This window comes from Acanthopagrus latus, chromosome 2, assembly GCF_904848185.1.
Source record: "Acanthopagrus latus isolate v.2019 chromosome 2, fAcaLat1.1, whole genome shotgun sequence".
Classification (NCBI taxonomy): domain Eukaryota; kingdom Metazoa; phylum Chordata; class Actinopteri; order Spariformes; family Sparidae; genus Acanthopagrus; species Acanthopagrus latus.
The window spans coordinates 10,203,117-10,217,852 of NC_051040.1; the positions used below are offsets into that span (position 1 = coordinate 10,203,117).

A 14,736-nucleotide genomic window follows, 5' to 3' on the forward strand; every position below is an offset into this window, starting at 1 on the left:
GGTGGAAAAAACAGCATGGACCAGCACCAAAACACAACATATGCTGGTCTTGTTAGCGACTGGTCACCAACAAGTGTGTTTGGTGCTGTTTTTTTAGTGTTGGTCTATGCTGGTTTTTCCAGCAGGGACCAACACTCTCAAAGTGTTTATAGCTCCAAGTCAGGACAGCTAGCTGCATGGCTAACTGATATAACCAACTAACCGCAGATACAGTTAGCAGCAGTTAGCGGGTTCTATTAATGTGCCTATTTGTTTGCATGAATTTAACAGGTGGCCCATTCTTTCATATTGCACCTTTTAAAGCTGGTTTTATGTACATTTCTCTCCTCTAAAATACACCAATGACAAATGAGTTCATCAGCTATATTCACTGATATAATATATCTTTATTTTTTTTAAGACTCTCACTAAAATAACATGTCTTAACAGAATATCCTCATCTACATGTTCAGATTTGAAATAGCATCTTTAATGAATAAAACAACATCATAATTTATGTAAAACACCACATTGTTAAAAGTTCCCTAAAAGAGGAGAGAAATTTTCATTTTTGTGACAAAAACACAATGCAATACAAAATACACCTTTTTTTCACCTAACTGAATGCGCTGATTTGCATTGACTGTATGTCTAGCGTATTTCTCCACAGTAGCTTTGACCTTAACAGCAATCATCGTTGTTATTTTAAGATTGCGGTATACAATGTGTGATAAAGAAAACAAGCGAAAAATATTAGAAACCTTGAGGTTACAGTATCTTCCGTTTTACCCCCCAAAAAGTGCCATTTTAGTATTTACGATGATTCAAAGCAAGCTGAAAAAAAATATATATACTGTATATCAAGAGGCTTCATGTACACCACGTTAAGACAATGTGTTTCATATACAGTTATCCTCAAAAGTGCTTGTTGAAGTCTGAGCAGACTAGAATAGAAAACAAAATGTACAGTACGTTGGGCACATGTTAGCGGTGTGTTATTTATACAAATATAATACATTTAAAACAAATGTTATTTTATACACATTCCTATACTGAAATCATGTGATAAAACCAGTTACTTTAGCTTTTTTCATCTCTTGCTGTTTTAGACATTAAATAAAATATATAAGCCGTCATTTTCTCAAACATGCCTCCCAAAATCTTTTAAGACAATATCTGCATATGATTCACTTGTTCCCTTTGAGCTCCCTCAAAAAAGCAAAATATGAAACTACCAGCGGTGGCGACAGTATGATGCCCAGCAGCAGCCTCACTTCACACTTTTTTTTTAGCAGCTCCTGAAGGTTAAAACAAACACACTTTCAACACAACAGTCTGTTGGTCTGGCAGAGGATAAAGTGCTGTTCTCCTTTGGCCCCGATGTGGAATCAGATGAAACCAGTGGTCAGAATCAGTCGTAGACCCCGGCCTCTGATCTCAGTGCAGCATGATAAAACGCCTCGTGACCCAGAGCCTTGGACAGCAGTCTGTGCCCGCGGGGGGACATGCAGCCCTGGCCAGGCACATATCCGGCCCCGGCTTTGCTGGATCTTGTGGGTTTAGGTCTGGGTGCTGCGTAATACCCCTCCATGTGGTCGTATTGTGTGGGCCTGATTTTAGTGCTCTGAGTCCTTCTGTTGGGTTGAGTGGAAAAGGATCCCAGATGTTCAGGATCCTGAGGGGATTTGGCTTGGTGATAATAGTGGTGGCGATTTTCTCTGGTGCTCTGCGACCTCCCGGGTCTCCTGAGGATGCCGGGCTTCACAATAGCTGAGTAGCTGTTGACAGCATTGGTCATCATCAGTCGATCCTGGTCGTGACCCCGTGTATGGCTTCTGTTATTGTGCTCCATGTTCTTGAGGTTGGGACAGCTCCGCTCTGGAAGCGAGGGGACTTTGCGAAGTGGTGGCTGCTGCTTGATCTGAATCCGCCTGGATGGTCCTGGCTCGGCACCCGAACGGTAACCGTACTGCTGTTGCTGCCTGACCTCAAGGTCGGCCTGCAGGGAAGGTGGGGATGTAGCTACCACAGCACTTTGATTTTCTGTCCTGTTGCTGGAGAGGAGGCAGCCGTTTCCAGGATCTGACTTGCTTCTCGTGTGCATTATGTCTCTGCCTCTCATGTCAGTCGGTGAGACAGGGCTCTCGGCAGGAGACACAGCTGGACTGGCGATGTTGCGTCTGGATTTACTCTCCTGCTTGACTGGTTGATAAACGACTCGTTCAAAAACTTCTGCGTCTCTAGCCTCGTAAACAACAGTGTCCCTGCTTTCTATGTAAAGCTCCCTGTTCACAGGTGGGACACGGCGCGGAGAGTAGTTGTAGTAATCTGATTGTCCACTTTCCCTTGTGGATCTCACGGTGTAAGACTGACTGTGGCGGATACCACTTTGCCGGGAGGGCTCTACATAATAGCGGGAGCCATCTGTTGGATTCATTTCAGAGTAGGGGCTGTAACGATAGTCGGCACGTGCGTTGTCAAACTGCGGCCGAGCAGGGTGGATGCCTGTCTGAATCAGCCTCTGGTAGGGCACATCCTGGCTGTCCTCGACATAAAACATGGTGTCAGGGGGCAGGACTTCTGCCTCTGCCAGCTCGTAGTGACTAATCTGAGGGGCATGAAAGGAGCGAGCCCTCCGGATGGCCGGGTGCCCAACGATTCTATCTTCTGACCTCTGCCACGGGCCTTGCTGCCTGTGGCAGCCACTGATAAGGTGCTCGTCTCTGTGATAACGTCTGTACTGAGGTGACAAAGGGTGCCTTAACCCTAAAGTGCTGTAGCGGCTTTCAGATGACTGCCTGTATAAGCCCTTTGGCCCCACAAGGTGAGGTGGCAGAGCATCAGGTCGTGGGATTCGTCCAGTTTGAACTGGCCGATGGTGATGGTGATGATGATTACTGTAGACATCCTCAACCAAGCCTCGAGGTCTGTCCTCCTCTGGACTGTAGTAATGAGTTGAGGAGGACTGTAACTGACGTGGAAGGACCTCTTCGATAGAGGCAGGCATGGAGGCCTCTGCCAGAACAGCTCGAAAATTAAACACATTGATAGAGTCGGTGTTCACGTACACCGGAGAAGTCGATGGGCTCTGAGCAGAGCACACGGGTTGGGTAGGTGTTGAAACGCCAACGCTCTGATAGGTGGGTTCAGCTTGTGCGACATCTATGAGCTCTTTTTCCTCCCTGCGCTCCCTCCTCTCAGCGCTGCCTTCATCCAAGCTCCCTGAGCCGAGCGGGCTGACATTAGGTGTAAAATTGCAAGTGCTTTCCTGTCCATCAGTGACCTGCGACGGCTCCGAGTCGAGGTGCGCAGGAAGGAAATGAACAGGATGAGGGCAGCAGTGGCTCTCCACGGGACTGTGCGCTGATGTTTGCCACTGTGAAGCAGAGCAGACATGAGGGCTGCAGTAGTCCTGTGGGTACACTTTAAGGTCAAGAACAGAAGGCCGGGGCGGTCTGTCCTGGGCGTGAGGAGCTTCCTGTCTCTGGAGAGGGTACGATGGGACGTTGTGTCTTCTCTGGGAGCCACTGCTGGCCTTCTGGGCAGATTCAGCCAGAGCCAACGCCAACTTGCGGGCAGCACTCGTCAAGGGAGGGTGAGGAGGGAGAACAGATACTGAACTCATAAGTCTATCTGTTCCTGGGGAGGGATAAGACAAACAACGCTACAGTATGACAGGACAAACAAAGCTATGGTAAGACATGATGGGACAAGACACAAAAGCTTTCATAAGAAACTACAGAATGCATTATTATTATTTAAATAGATACTAACTATTTACATTAAATCCTATGTGTAATGTTAGAGAGGCATGGTACTGACCTGGATCAGGCAGATTCTGTGCAGACTGACTGAGGTCAGTCAGGGCTGACGCCTGGCTCGCTGTGCTGAGCGGGCTGCAGTGTGGGTAGGGCGCTTTTGCCACCTTTCCATCTGCCAGTTTTGCTTCACACCTATCCACCGGGGGAGACGAAGAAGGAAGAGGAGGAGGAGTGGCGGATGCATTCTGAACATCTGCTTGTGTTTTAAAAGATTTCTTCCTGAGTTTAGGAGAGATCGGCTTAGAGGTGACCTTCTTCCCACCTTTACCAAGAACGGGACTAATGTCTGGAGAGCAACTAATGTTGTTGTTCGGAGAGATGGGCTCTGATTCACTCGAACAACCTGCGCTCTTCCTCCATTTATTTCCGTCTTTGTTGTGTTGCAGCCCGGGTGTCCCTGAGGGTGGGCTGAACTGAAAAGACATGGGGTCAAAGTCCAAACTGGAGATACCTGCAGCTGGCGGACAAAGATCAAGTTCATCCTCCTGGTGTGGAGGTGAGATACACGCCGCGGTGCGGACGCGCTCAGAACCATTATGAGTCTCATTCAGAGGGTGGTTTCTGTGGCCGTCTTTACTTCTGGAGTGGCGTAAGTCGTCTCTACAGGCAGCAGAAATGGCCTCACTAGTGGAACGAGGTCTGCGGGGGGCATAACTCGGAGGTTCCCCTGGGATGGAGACAAACACATACATCAGTCTCGCGAGTTGTCAATAATCCAGATAATACAGTCTCATTTTATAAATTGATTAACTGATTATATCATTATTGAATAATTACCTTCCACATTGTGCAAAGAGGTGAGAGATTCCTCACTCTTGGTAGAGCGCAATGTGCCACTGTCTCCTCTCCCACCTGCCAATGTATTCAGAGCAAATTAATTTTTCACAATTAATATTTAAACATCGAATTATGTAGATGGATGGAAGAAATCGCCACGTTCATTAAAAAGTACAGAGACAGAATCTGGGAGAGTCACAGAGGCTTTATGTATTCTGGCTGTGTAACGGCAGCAGCGATCTGACCTGGCAGTGCGATGCTCTTTATCTCGTTAGGCTCGCTGGGGTGTCGCTTCAGTTTACGTTTGGACACAGACTGGGACTTGCCCAGGTGGAAGAAAGAGAGCCAGTTCCCCACAGGAGACTTCTTAGCTTTAGGAGGGGGCCGCTTGCTGCTGCTACAACACAGAGACAAATCATCTTCAACACTCCTTGTTTCAATAGAAGTGCCAGTTACCTCAATCACGGGGAGACAACATAAAAAAATCAGGGCTGTAATTAACAATCATTTTCATCAGTGATTAATCTATTTCCCCAATTAAATCAATTAATTACTTAGTCAATAAAATGTTTAAATGTGAAAAACTCAAAAAGTGATGTTTCCAAATTGCTTCATTTGTACAATAAACAGTCCAAAACCCAAATCACTCTTCATCTGCTGTCATATATAACAATGAAAAGCAGCAAATCCTCACATTTGAGAAGCTGGAACCAGCTATTGTTTGACATTTTTGCCCGAAAAATAACTGAAAATGTCGATTATCAAAAGTAGTTGATGATTAATGTTCTTTCAATCCACTAATCGACTGATCGACTAATCATGTCAGCTCTACCTCACATAGGCAGAAACAAATACAAGTAACAAAAACAAAATATCAGGGCTACAACTAAAAATGTTTCTATATATTTTAGTCAGATTTTTTTGTGAACAATATGTCAGGAAAACTATTACTCAAAGTAAAATCAGTATAAAAAGTACTGTGAAATGTTTTGTCTGACCAACTGTTGAACTAATTTACAAACTGATTTATCAACTAATTGTTTCAGCACTACAAACCTTTAAAGCAACTCATATCACAAATGATAACATGTGTACTGATGCTCACGAAGCAGATTCATTCATACATTAAATGATAACAAGGACTACCTCTCCATCGGGAGCTCGATGACGGTGTGGAACTTGCCGAGCAGAGCTCCGGGTCCCTCTCCGACCTCGATGTAGTCACTGTGTGTGAGGCAGGGTGTGGTGGCCGGGGAGCCCAGCTGTGCCTGAGTGCGAGCCTGGGCCTCCTCCAGTGACAGTAACTTTGTGGAAGGGGAGCAGACCAGCAGGGATTTTGGTCTGGATAAGGTGTTGTTGCCTAAAAGTGAGTGTTTAGAGTGTGTTAGAGATTCATATCACCTTGGAACAGACATCACATGTCCTGTTGTTTATATCTTGATCTACCTGTGCTTTCCCGTATGATGGCATTAAGTTTAGGGCTGAAGAGGGCCTCCGTGTTGTTGAGGATGAACTCCACCACCACTGACTGGATGCGCACCTCCATGAACGCCGCTGTGCCGCTAAAACAGGCCGACTCGATCTGTCTGGACCTGAAACACAGTTACAGTACATCACAACCTATTTCACAGCTCTGGACTACAGAGACGTGCCCCAGTTCACTGTCACAGAAACACCAGACGGAAACAGGGTTTTTGTCGCTAATGGTGCCACTTTAACAGTTAGCATGGAGCCGCACATGAAGAGCGATAGTTTAAGAGTCACCTGAGGAGGTTAGGTGCCCAGACGATAGCCAGGTTCTTAGTATGCATGTTAGTGATGGAGCTGAAGGTGGCCAGGTGGGAGAGGTGTCTCATGAGGTACTCCAGAGTCCTGAAGAATAAGAAGGCAAATATTTAGACTGTGATAAATGTCAATCCTGGGTCAGAATATCCTCCCTATTACTCACAGGTTGTGTCACAGGACCGGTCCACTAACAAGCAGGATTAATGTCACTTTCCGTTGACGTTATTAAAAAAAAAAAAGCCCATGCACAGCGAGGATACTGTGCTGTATTCGTCAGTGATGAGACTGACGTTTTTGGCACTTATTTAAAGCAGAGTTTCACATCTGAGAGCAGGATTTTCTCTGTAGTTGAGATGTAAGTAAAAAGAAAAAAGGTTTTTTATCTTCGCACATCAAAATTAGCATCACAGCGTTGACAGAAATCAAACACTTCCCCTTCGGGCCACCAGAGTGCAACGTTGAGCTTTAAAGCTGACCTGTAATGTGGCGGAGGCAGCTGCTGGATGACATTGTGGATTTTGACCAGCCTCTCCTCATCTGTGGCTGCAGACACGGCCTCCTGTGTAGACAGAGGATAAGCGTCACATCACTGAGTGGGCTGATAATCACAACAGACGGAGTTGCTTTAACTTGCCTTCTCTTCTTTCCCCTTTAATATTTGGAGCAGCCTCTGTTTCAGCTCCCTTAATCTGCTGTTCGGTTTTAACGTGCACAATCCCCCCTGCTGTTCCTAGAAAGCTCAGTGCAATGCAGTGACCCCGTTTTGAACAGCACTCAGAAACGAGCCGAAAATTTTGCATTGTCTCACCAGTTCTTTGATTATCACTGAGTAACATTTGTCCTCTGCAGCCTTGTCCTCCTCACGATGCTTAAAAGCTTTGCCAGTTTCTATTCCCATATTCATTCCCAGCATAAATCCCTGCCCCAGTTCCACTGCTCGGGTCCTTACTGAGAATCTGTCGTAGAGCTGGTAGGTGAGCAGAGGGTTGGGCAGCTCTCTGAAGTACAGCTTGCAGAGGGAGCCCACTGAGTGGATGTCCTGCCTGAAGGAGTCTCTGGTGAGGTCTGGGATCTGCTCGGAGTCAAACTCGTGCCTAGACGACAGAGAGAAGAAGAAGAAGATATAGAAGAGCGTGGGAGTCATCCTACTGCCCATCTGTCAGTGTGAAACCACAAAAACAAGGAGGACACGAACACTTATATCTAAAATATATATATATATATATATATATTTTTTTTTATCTTCAATTATCATTATTTTCACATTGTTAAACTATTGGACAATCAGACATCAACAGAAAATAAGGTGCAGTGTCGAGCAAGCATATTGTGAGGTTATTTTGCAAAATTATGTTATGTAATATGACAATTACACAACAGTTGCCAACAAAGTAAAACATAGAATTTACTCTCAAAATGAGGATTTGTTGCTGTTTTTATCTCCATTTGCCTGGAAAACAGTCAGTCACGTCAATAGATGTTTTTGATTAAAAACCTGGTTTACTACTCCAGCAAGTGGGCTGACCCTCAGTAGGGACCGAGCAACAAGGATGATTCCTAGTCTCTCTTGAACCAGCCATCTAACTTGGTCTTACATTAATGATTCCTAGAGTCCAAGTAAAGAAGGAAGTCATTGAGTACCCTTGATGAGATGAAACAGAGAACCATCAACAAATGACCAGATATGTCTAATTTCCTGTAACGTTGAATGTGATGTGGCAATGGTTAACAAGAAAATCCTTTCTGATTGGCTGCCAACAGCCCATCAGATTATGTGCCTTCCAGTTTATCTACTAATGGTGGTTTGTCTCATGGCAGCCTCCTGGCAAGCATGAAATAGACAAGAAAATCATTGCAGCCATTCAAAGCTGCACAGCTTGAATCAGATTGGATTTGATTTCAGAAGCAGCTCAAAGAAACAAAACTTAGAGAGCAGCGTCCATGAAGTTGAAGCTCTACAGCTGAAGCAACTGTATCAATGCTCTCTGTGTATTTCTCTGTGTAACTGATTCCTAATTAGCATTGGCTTGTGTGTCATATCAGTCCATAATGCCCCACGGAAACAGAACTAAGTTACTTTCCAAGTAGCTTGCCATGCTAACACACATTCGCAGCCCCAAACTTGTCAGGCTCTCGTTAAACAACAAATCATCCTGTAGAAGGCATTGGTTGGTGTTAAATTCATCATCAGCATGAAGAATAAAAGTAATACAAACCTCAGTTTCTGGATGTTGGAGGAGATCCCAGACAGTCTGTAGATTCCATCCACGACTCCGTGTTTCTCTATAAAGTCTGCACAGCTCTTAACAACCTGTGGGACTGCAGGAGAGAGAAGAGAGCCATGAGAGGCTGAAAGAAAAGAAACCGAAACAACCTAAACGTCATCTCTAGTATTGCTATTCTACTTAAATTACATTGCGGAAATCAATTCAGTCTACATCAGTGGTTCCTGGCACCCTCAAGAGGTTGCAAGAAGAATCTCAACAGCTCAATAAAACAACCTTGGCCATGATTTTACTAAAGCTGAGGAAACTAGAAGTTACTATCTAGTGCACACAAGTTAAAAACATATCATCTGGGACTGACTGGGACTTAAGAAAAAGAAAAAAAGACTGAAGAAAAAACAAGGATAGATGATTGCTGAGTGTTACTGTGTGGTCATATGCTGTAGAAAACATGGCATACGAAAGCAAACATTAGATTGACGGCAAGGAGCTTTTACTGAAGTAACTGTATTGTCAGGTGATTGTATTGTTGTAGTTTTATGCTTCCTTGTTACTCTTACGTTAATGTTGCCCCCATATTCCGACATGAGACACATGAACATGTAAAAGTCTGACGGAACCAGCTCGGGAGATGGTCCCATTTGAGAAGCACGTGGATCCAGCATTATTCCCAGATCATCAAATACTGTAGCTACACGAAACCTTTAAAGCAGTATTGGTTAAATCTAAAAACGACTGGAATATGAAATATAATAGCCACATTCCAAGTTTTTTTTGTGTGCTTAATGTTAGCCAGAACTCTGCATAGACATATACAACCTCAGACAATGTCTCAGGGTAAACAATACTTTGAAAAACTGATTTCCTGATCATTAATCCAATAAACTGCATAAACTAATATAACATGACATGAATGGTTAAAGATTCATGTGAGCCTCGCCTGTATCATACCACATGCAGTTTAACAACTCTTAAAAAGAGAAATAAAGAAACAGCTTTTGGAAAATCCACAGGAACCTACGCAGACGAACATCCTGCCGGCAAACATAAAACAGCCATTTACACCATCACAACCACAGCAGTGTAGCACAAATCCGCTACACAGGCAGCAGATCCACTGTGAAATCCCTTCTTGGGCTATTTACAGTTTGAAAAAGTGAAACATTGCAGTGTGACCTGCCGGCAGGTGAGAATTACACGTTGGAAAATGAGAGAGGAAATTAAATAGAAAGGAGCCATTGTAAGAGTAATTTACCCTCATGTCCTGAGTTGTGGAGATGCTCCCCCAGGTCACAGCCGAACACTCGCTCTCTGAGGATACCACGCTGCCGCAGCTTCTGAGGCGGTGGGCGAGACTTCATAAAAGTCCTCAGGAACGTCACCAGCTTCCCATGCTTCTTACACACTGATTAAGACAACACACACACACACACACACACACACACACACAACAGCTATTTCAAATCAATCCGTCTCACATCACAGGCGCAAGTCTTAAATAAATCTTCCAGCAATGGGACGGACACACACTGAAATGAAGTACCTGGCTTTGGCACCGAGCTTTGAACACTGGGGGGGATCTTGTCATTTATCAGCTCAACACAGTCGCAGGGGAAGAAACCGACCTGCAGGTGGAGACGAGAGGATGAGCGAGGCGAAGAGGGGATACAAAGATAGTGATAACACTTGTAAGTTCAAAGGAGCAGTGGGGGTGTTCAGTGCTGGGTGAGGGTGCAGAAATAGGTCAGTGAGCATGAGGGTGCAAGCTGCTTCAGGCTGAAAATAGCTAACCCTTATTGGCGTCTTAGGGCCTCACTTAGGGCTCGGTGATGTGGCCTAATACTGCAATATTTTCAGGCTATTTCACACCTCCTCCATAGAATGCTTAAATATCATCTTTTTACCAAATACCTTGATATCGATCAGGTTGGGAAAGTAATTCTAAATGTACTCTGTACTGTGTTTGGATTTTAAAAAGTAATGTAAGATTCGAAAACATACAAGCAACACAAAAAATAACTTAATCACAGTAATTTGTGTATCTGTATTTACTTATTTCCATCCCTGGCCTGGTTAAAATGACAAATGTCATCCCCTTCTGCTTCATGTGACATAAATATATCCTATCAAATGTGATTTTTGGTTGCTAGCTAACACCACGCATCATATCAACCACACTTGACTATCAGCTAGTGCGAAGTAATATCTTAGGAGATCTTTGTTCAGAATTCAGATGGCCAAAACTTTATTTATGCTTCCAAAGAATGTGGCTGGGGTCAAATCATTCCACCTTTATTTATACCAGAGAGATGACTGAGGGATGACATCGAATCAAACAAAACCACAGCAGGCCAGTCATTACAAAAAAAGAGTTACTGATTATCTAAAATAATGTTAAATGACATTCAGTTACATTTGAGCATCATCCTCCTCCTCCTCCCGGTCTAAAAGCACTGGATGATGGAAGCAAACATTCCTCCTACAATTTGTTTCTCTTCACACTGCAGCTCCACATTTATCTATTTGCCCACTTCTAAATTAAAATCTATAGGATCTAACACATAACCGAAGCTAAATATGCTCTGACTTCTGTTTCACTGCCACTTTAATCACCGTTACTACGGGCAGAAGAGAAAGAGTTGTTCTGTCTTTGTTCTCTAATAAATATAATACATGTTATTGGCAGATCAGAGATTCCTGATGTGAACAGGGATTTCTCAGGATCTAGGTCACAGGTAATCAGTAGCTACTGGGCGCACCTGTGATGTTCTCCCTCAGCTGGCTGCAATCAGTCAGCTGGGAGACTCTATGAGGGGGCTGCAGTTCTCGTGCTCAGATGGTCGTGTGTTTTCAGGGAGTCAACACCATCAGTGGGCTCTCTGTGTTTTCTGTTTGGGTGAAAATCTGTCAGATCACTGAGTGTGTTTGAGATTTATTTCTTTTGGCCAGTTTCTATACATTTTGTTGCACCCCTGATCAGTGAATCTCACTTCACCTTTGGTTTTTGGGTCCTATGTGGCTGTTGGTTTTATTCCCACAGCCACCTTTTTAGACACTAAGGCACCAGTTTGCTTTGAACCTTTTGTGGTTTGTGCAGAGATTTGTTAGTTTCCCAACCTGCGACCCCTGTCCTTCAGGTTTTGTTTTCTGGGGAAACGTAAAGATTAAACATCAAGCTTGCCGTCCACCTGATACAGTCACAATGACTCACCTGAAAGCCGTGTTTCCCTCTCCACCAGCCCGTGTCCTCTTTAGGAGGCATGTCTATGACTGACACAATGTCCCCCACCTGGATCACAGAGAGAGTGATGATGAAAATAAAGTCTGATCTCAGCTGAGCACATTAAAAAGACATTATGGGTGGATCAGTATTATGATTAATGCTTCTCTTCAGTCTTACCTCAAAGGTGAGCTCGTCTGTGGCCTGGGCTGTGTAACGTTTGGTGACGTGTGCTGCAGCGATCGCAGGGACGTTGATTGAAGCTTCCTCAGACACCAGCAGATGGTTCCCCTTGTTGTCAATCTGGAAAATGAAAAAAATGTTATTAAAGACGTTGTGACATTTTGAGAAATGGATCACTCAGCAGAGATTCGAAGCAGCTTAATTTAACATGATAGAGGGAGACAAACAATACACAATATTACTGTAGTGTGGGTTCATTAATGCAATCAATTAGTATTTTTAGTGGCATTTACAGTAGGCTCGTCTAGCCAATGCTGCAGCCAATCACATAATTATTGGATTTTGGATATAGAAAATCTGTTTAAAGCAGTAATCTTGTCAAAGAAGAGGCACAAACATGTATTTAGGCCTCCTCCCACATGAGTATTTAAAAAAAATAAACACCAAAGCCCCTCAACATTTAATCTTCATAATTCAAAGAGTTTGCACACCCACGCAAAGCCACCTCTGCACAGCGTCTCCAGCTGCAGAGTGGGACTACAGTACATGTGCCGCAGATGCCCAGCAGTTGTTCTAAAAACACACCACTATCTCCAATTCGGAAAGTCTTGTTTTCACGTTTTCACTTCTGCGTGCGTTAGCGTGACACATTTCCAACAAAAAAATGTGACTGTTACTTTTTAACTGAACTGCTTAAACATTAATGGTGAAGATTAAATATTGAATCAACATAATGGGGTCAGTTTTTGAAGACTGAATAACTGATGGCAAGCGTGAAAAAGAAGCAGCTGACGAGAGAGATACCTCCATCCATGTTAGCACTGGTCCGCAGTTGATCTTGTTGTCAGCGATGGCGGAGAAGCGGGACAGGTATGTGGCCAACATCTTTGTTACTGTCTGAAGGGACACGCAAGACTGTCAAGATCTAGTCAAGTTTGACAAATACAGTATTGCAACAGAACAGGCTCATTTCACATTAAATCTTAGGTGTCACTGAAGCTTGATAATCCGTGTGACTAATGTTTATCACAGATCTTATCACAGAGATAATGGGGTTGTGAGCTATGTGATACCTCGACAGTGTCCTTTAATGTGTCGTTTCTTGGCAGCTCGGTGAGCTCTGAGTATCGGCGGTCATAAATACACAAGTGCAAGTGTTTGTCCAGCACCCGGAAGTCTTCGTATGACCTCTTTACCAGCCAGTTTCGACCCTGACAAGGACAATAAAACATTTTTTGAGAGTGAGGATATAATGACAACATATTTGAGTTATTATAAGGTCTATGTTTTGTTACCTGGCACGTGATCTGGACCAGGAAGACCAGCTCTTTGGAGTCCAGACCAGTCTTCGGTCCTTCGCTCTGCCCCTCTGCGAAGGCCAACTATGAGATTGGGGAAAACCCAAAAAAAGAAGAGACAGAGGGGCAAATATTGAGCGGGCATGTATTGTAAATAATGGATGCATGTGTAATACAACAACCTCTCTGTATGTGACCTGGACGACAAGAAGAACATCGTGTCCAGCTCTATTTTTGCATTAAATAGTAAAACCACTTTAATGCTCAGCAGTGGGTCTGACTGTAGAAACCCAACACTAGAGAGGAAAAGAGCGACAAGAAGAAATGCCTGAAAAAAGATGTGGGTGAAACGCTTTCAAAGCGCTCCTTTAGAAAGTCTCACTGTACAAATGTTCATTGAAAGTGATCGTCTTTATGATGGAGGTCATTTGGCAAATACATCTTGCATTTTCATCCATTTAAAGGAATCATGTGTACGTGTTTAAATGGGCTGCTGTCGCTGATGGTTTGCTTGCACATCCCAAAGTTTTCATCCCATCAAGAAAATAAAAAGTAGACAAAGTGTGTTTTGTCTTTTTCTCACTTTGAATACATCTCTCGTTTTTATTCCTTTTTGGAGGATAAGATCACCAAAAAGTTAAACTCCCCGCCAGGATGCAGATGGCGAGTCGAGTTTCTTAATCAACAAATCATTCCTAGAGCATAACAGCATTCTCCTAAATGATGGGGATGGAGACTTACAAAAAACCCCAGGAACAACTGAAACAAAACATAAAATGGCTTCATACAGCTTATTCTGCATAATCCACGTCTCCAGAAGCCCCAAGATCCCAAATTGATTTGAAAACATGTTATTTACACACTTGATATGTGGTGGAGCTTCAGCTTTAGCTTAGCAGCAACAGCAAAGATTTCTGCTGTAAAAAAAATGTTTTGAATGTCTTTTCAAATCAATTTTGGGAGACTTGGAATACACCAGCCAAACTGTAATGAGCCATTTTATGTTTTCTGGGGTTATTTTTTGTTTGGTATTTGTTGAAGTCCCCATCTAGTTCCGTTGTTGAGCAGAATGATGCCGTTTTTGATGTGATGCTCCAGAAATGTTCTGTGGACTATGAAACTTCACCTGACTCGCCACCGGCATGAGGGTGAGCAGATAATGACCGAATTATCATTTTTGGGTCAATGTTCCTTTCCCGAATACATCTGCGTTTTTGGTATTTTGCATAATAATCACTTATAAAGCAGCACAGACCTTTTTTTCCCAAATGCACATAAATGGATCAATATGTATTTGAATTAATGCATACGTGATAACTTCTGATGCTGCATGGGGGTTTTATAGCACACTATGAGTCAGTCACTACAGTAGTCAAGAGCATTGCAAGACACTTGAACATATAAGTCACTGTAGGTCACATTTTGTTGTTCTAATGCATCACAGAGCG

At 43.6% G+C, this 14,736-nt stretch overlaps 1 protein-coding gene across 2 annotated transcripts in view; it reads right to left on the reverse strand.

Moving 5' to 3' along the window:
• Positions 1-362: 362 nt before the first annotated feature.
• Positions 363-14,736, reverse strand: part of arhgap32a (Rho GTPase activating protein 32a) — a 29,979-nt gene continuing 15,605 nt past the window's right edge. For both annotated transcript variants that reach the window (XM_037122191.1, XM_037122200.1), the window contains 17 exons: positions 13,286-13,372; positions 13,064-13,201; positions 12,795-12,887; positions 11,988-12,110; positions 11,799-11,876; positions 10,131-10,212; positions 9,843-9,992; positions 8,579-8,681; positions 7,312-7,456; positions 6,839-6,921; positions 6,342-6,449; positions 6,024-6,169; positions 5,724-5,937; positions 4,823-4,974; positions 4,578-4,652; positions 3,802-4,467; positions 363-3,618 (listed from right to left, as the gene is read on the reverse strand). In XM_037122191.1, coding sequence (XP_036978086.1) covers positions 1,391-3,618; positions 3,802-4,467; positions 4,578-4,652; positions 4,823-4,974; positions 5,724-5,937; positions 6,024-6,169; positions 6,342-6,449; positions 6,839-6,921; positions 7,312-7,456; positions 8,579-8,681; positions 9,843-9,992; positions 10,131-10,212; positions 11,799-11,876; positions 11,988-12,110; positions 12,795-12,887; positions 13,064-13,201; positions 13,286-13,372 — 4,671 coding nt within the window. In that variant the 3' untranslated portion in view covers positions 363-1,390. The remainder of the gene's footprint in view (positions 3,619-3,801; positions 4,468-4,577; positions 4,653-4,822; positions 4,975-5,723; positions 5,938-6,023; positions 6,170-6,341; positions 6,450-6,838; positions 6,922-7,311; positions 7,457-8,578; positions 8,682-9,842; positions 9,993-10,130; positions 10,213-11,798; positions 11,877-11,987; positions 12,111-12,794; positions 12,888-13,063; positions 13,202-13,285; positions 13,373-14,736) is intronic.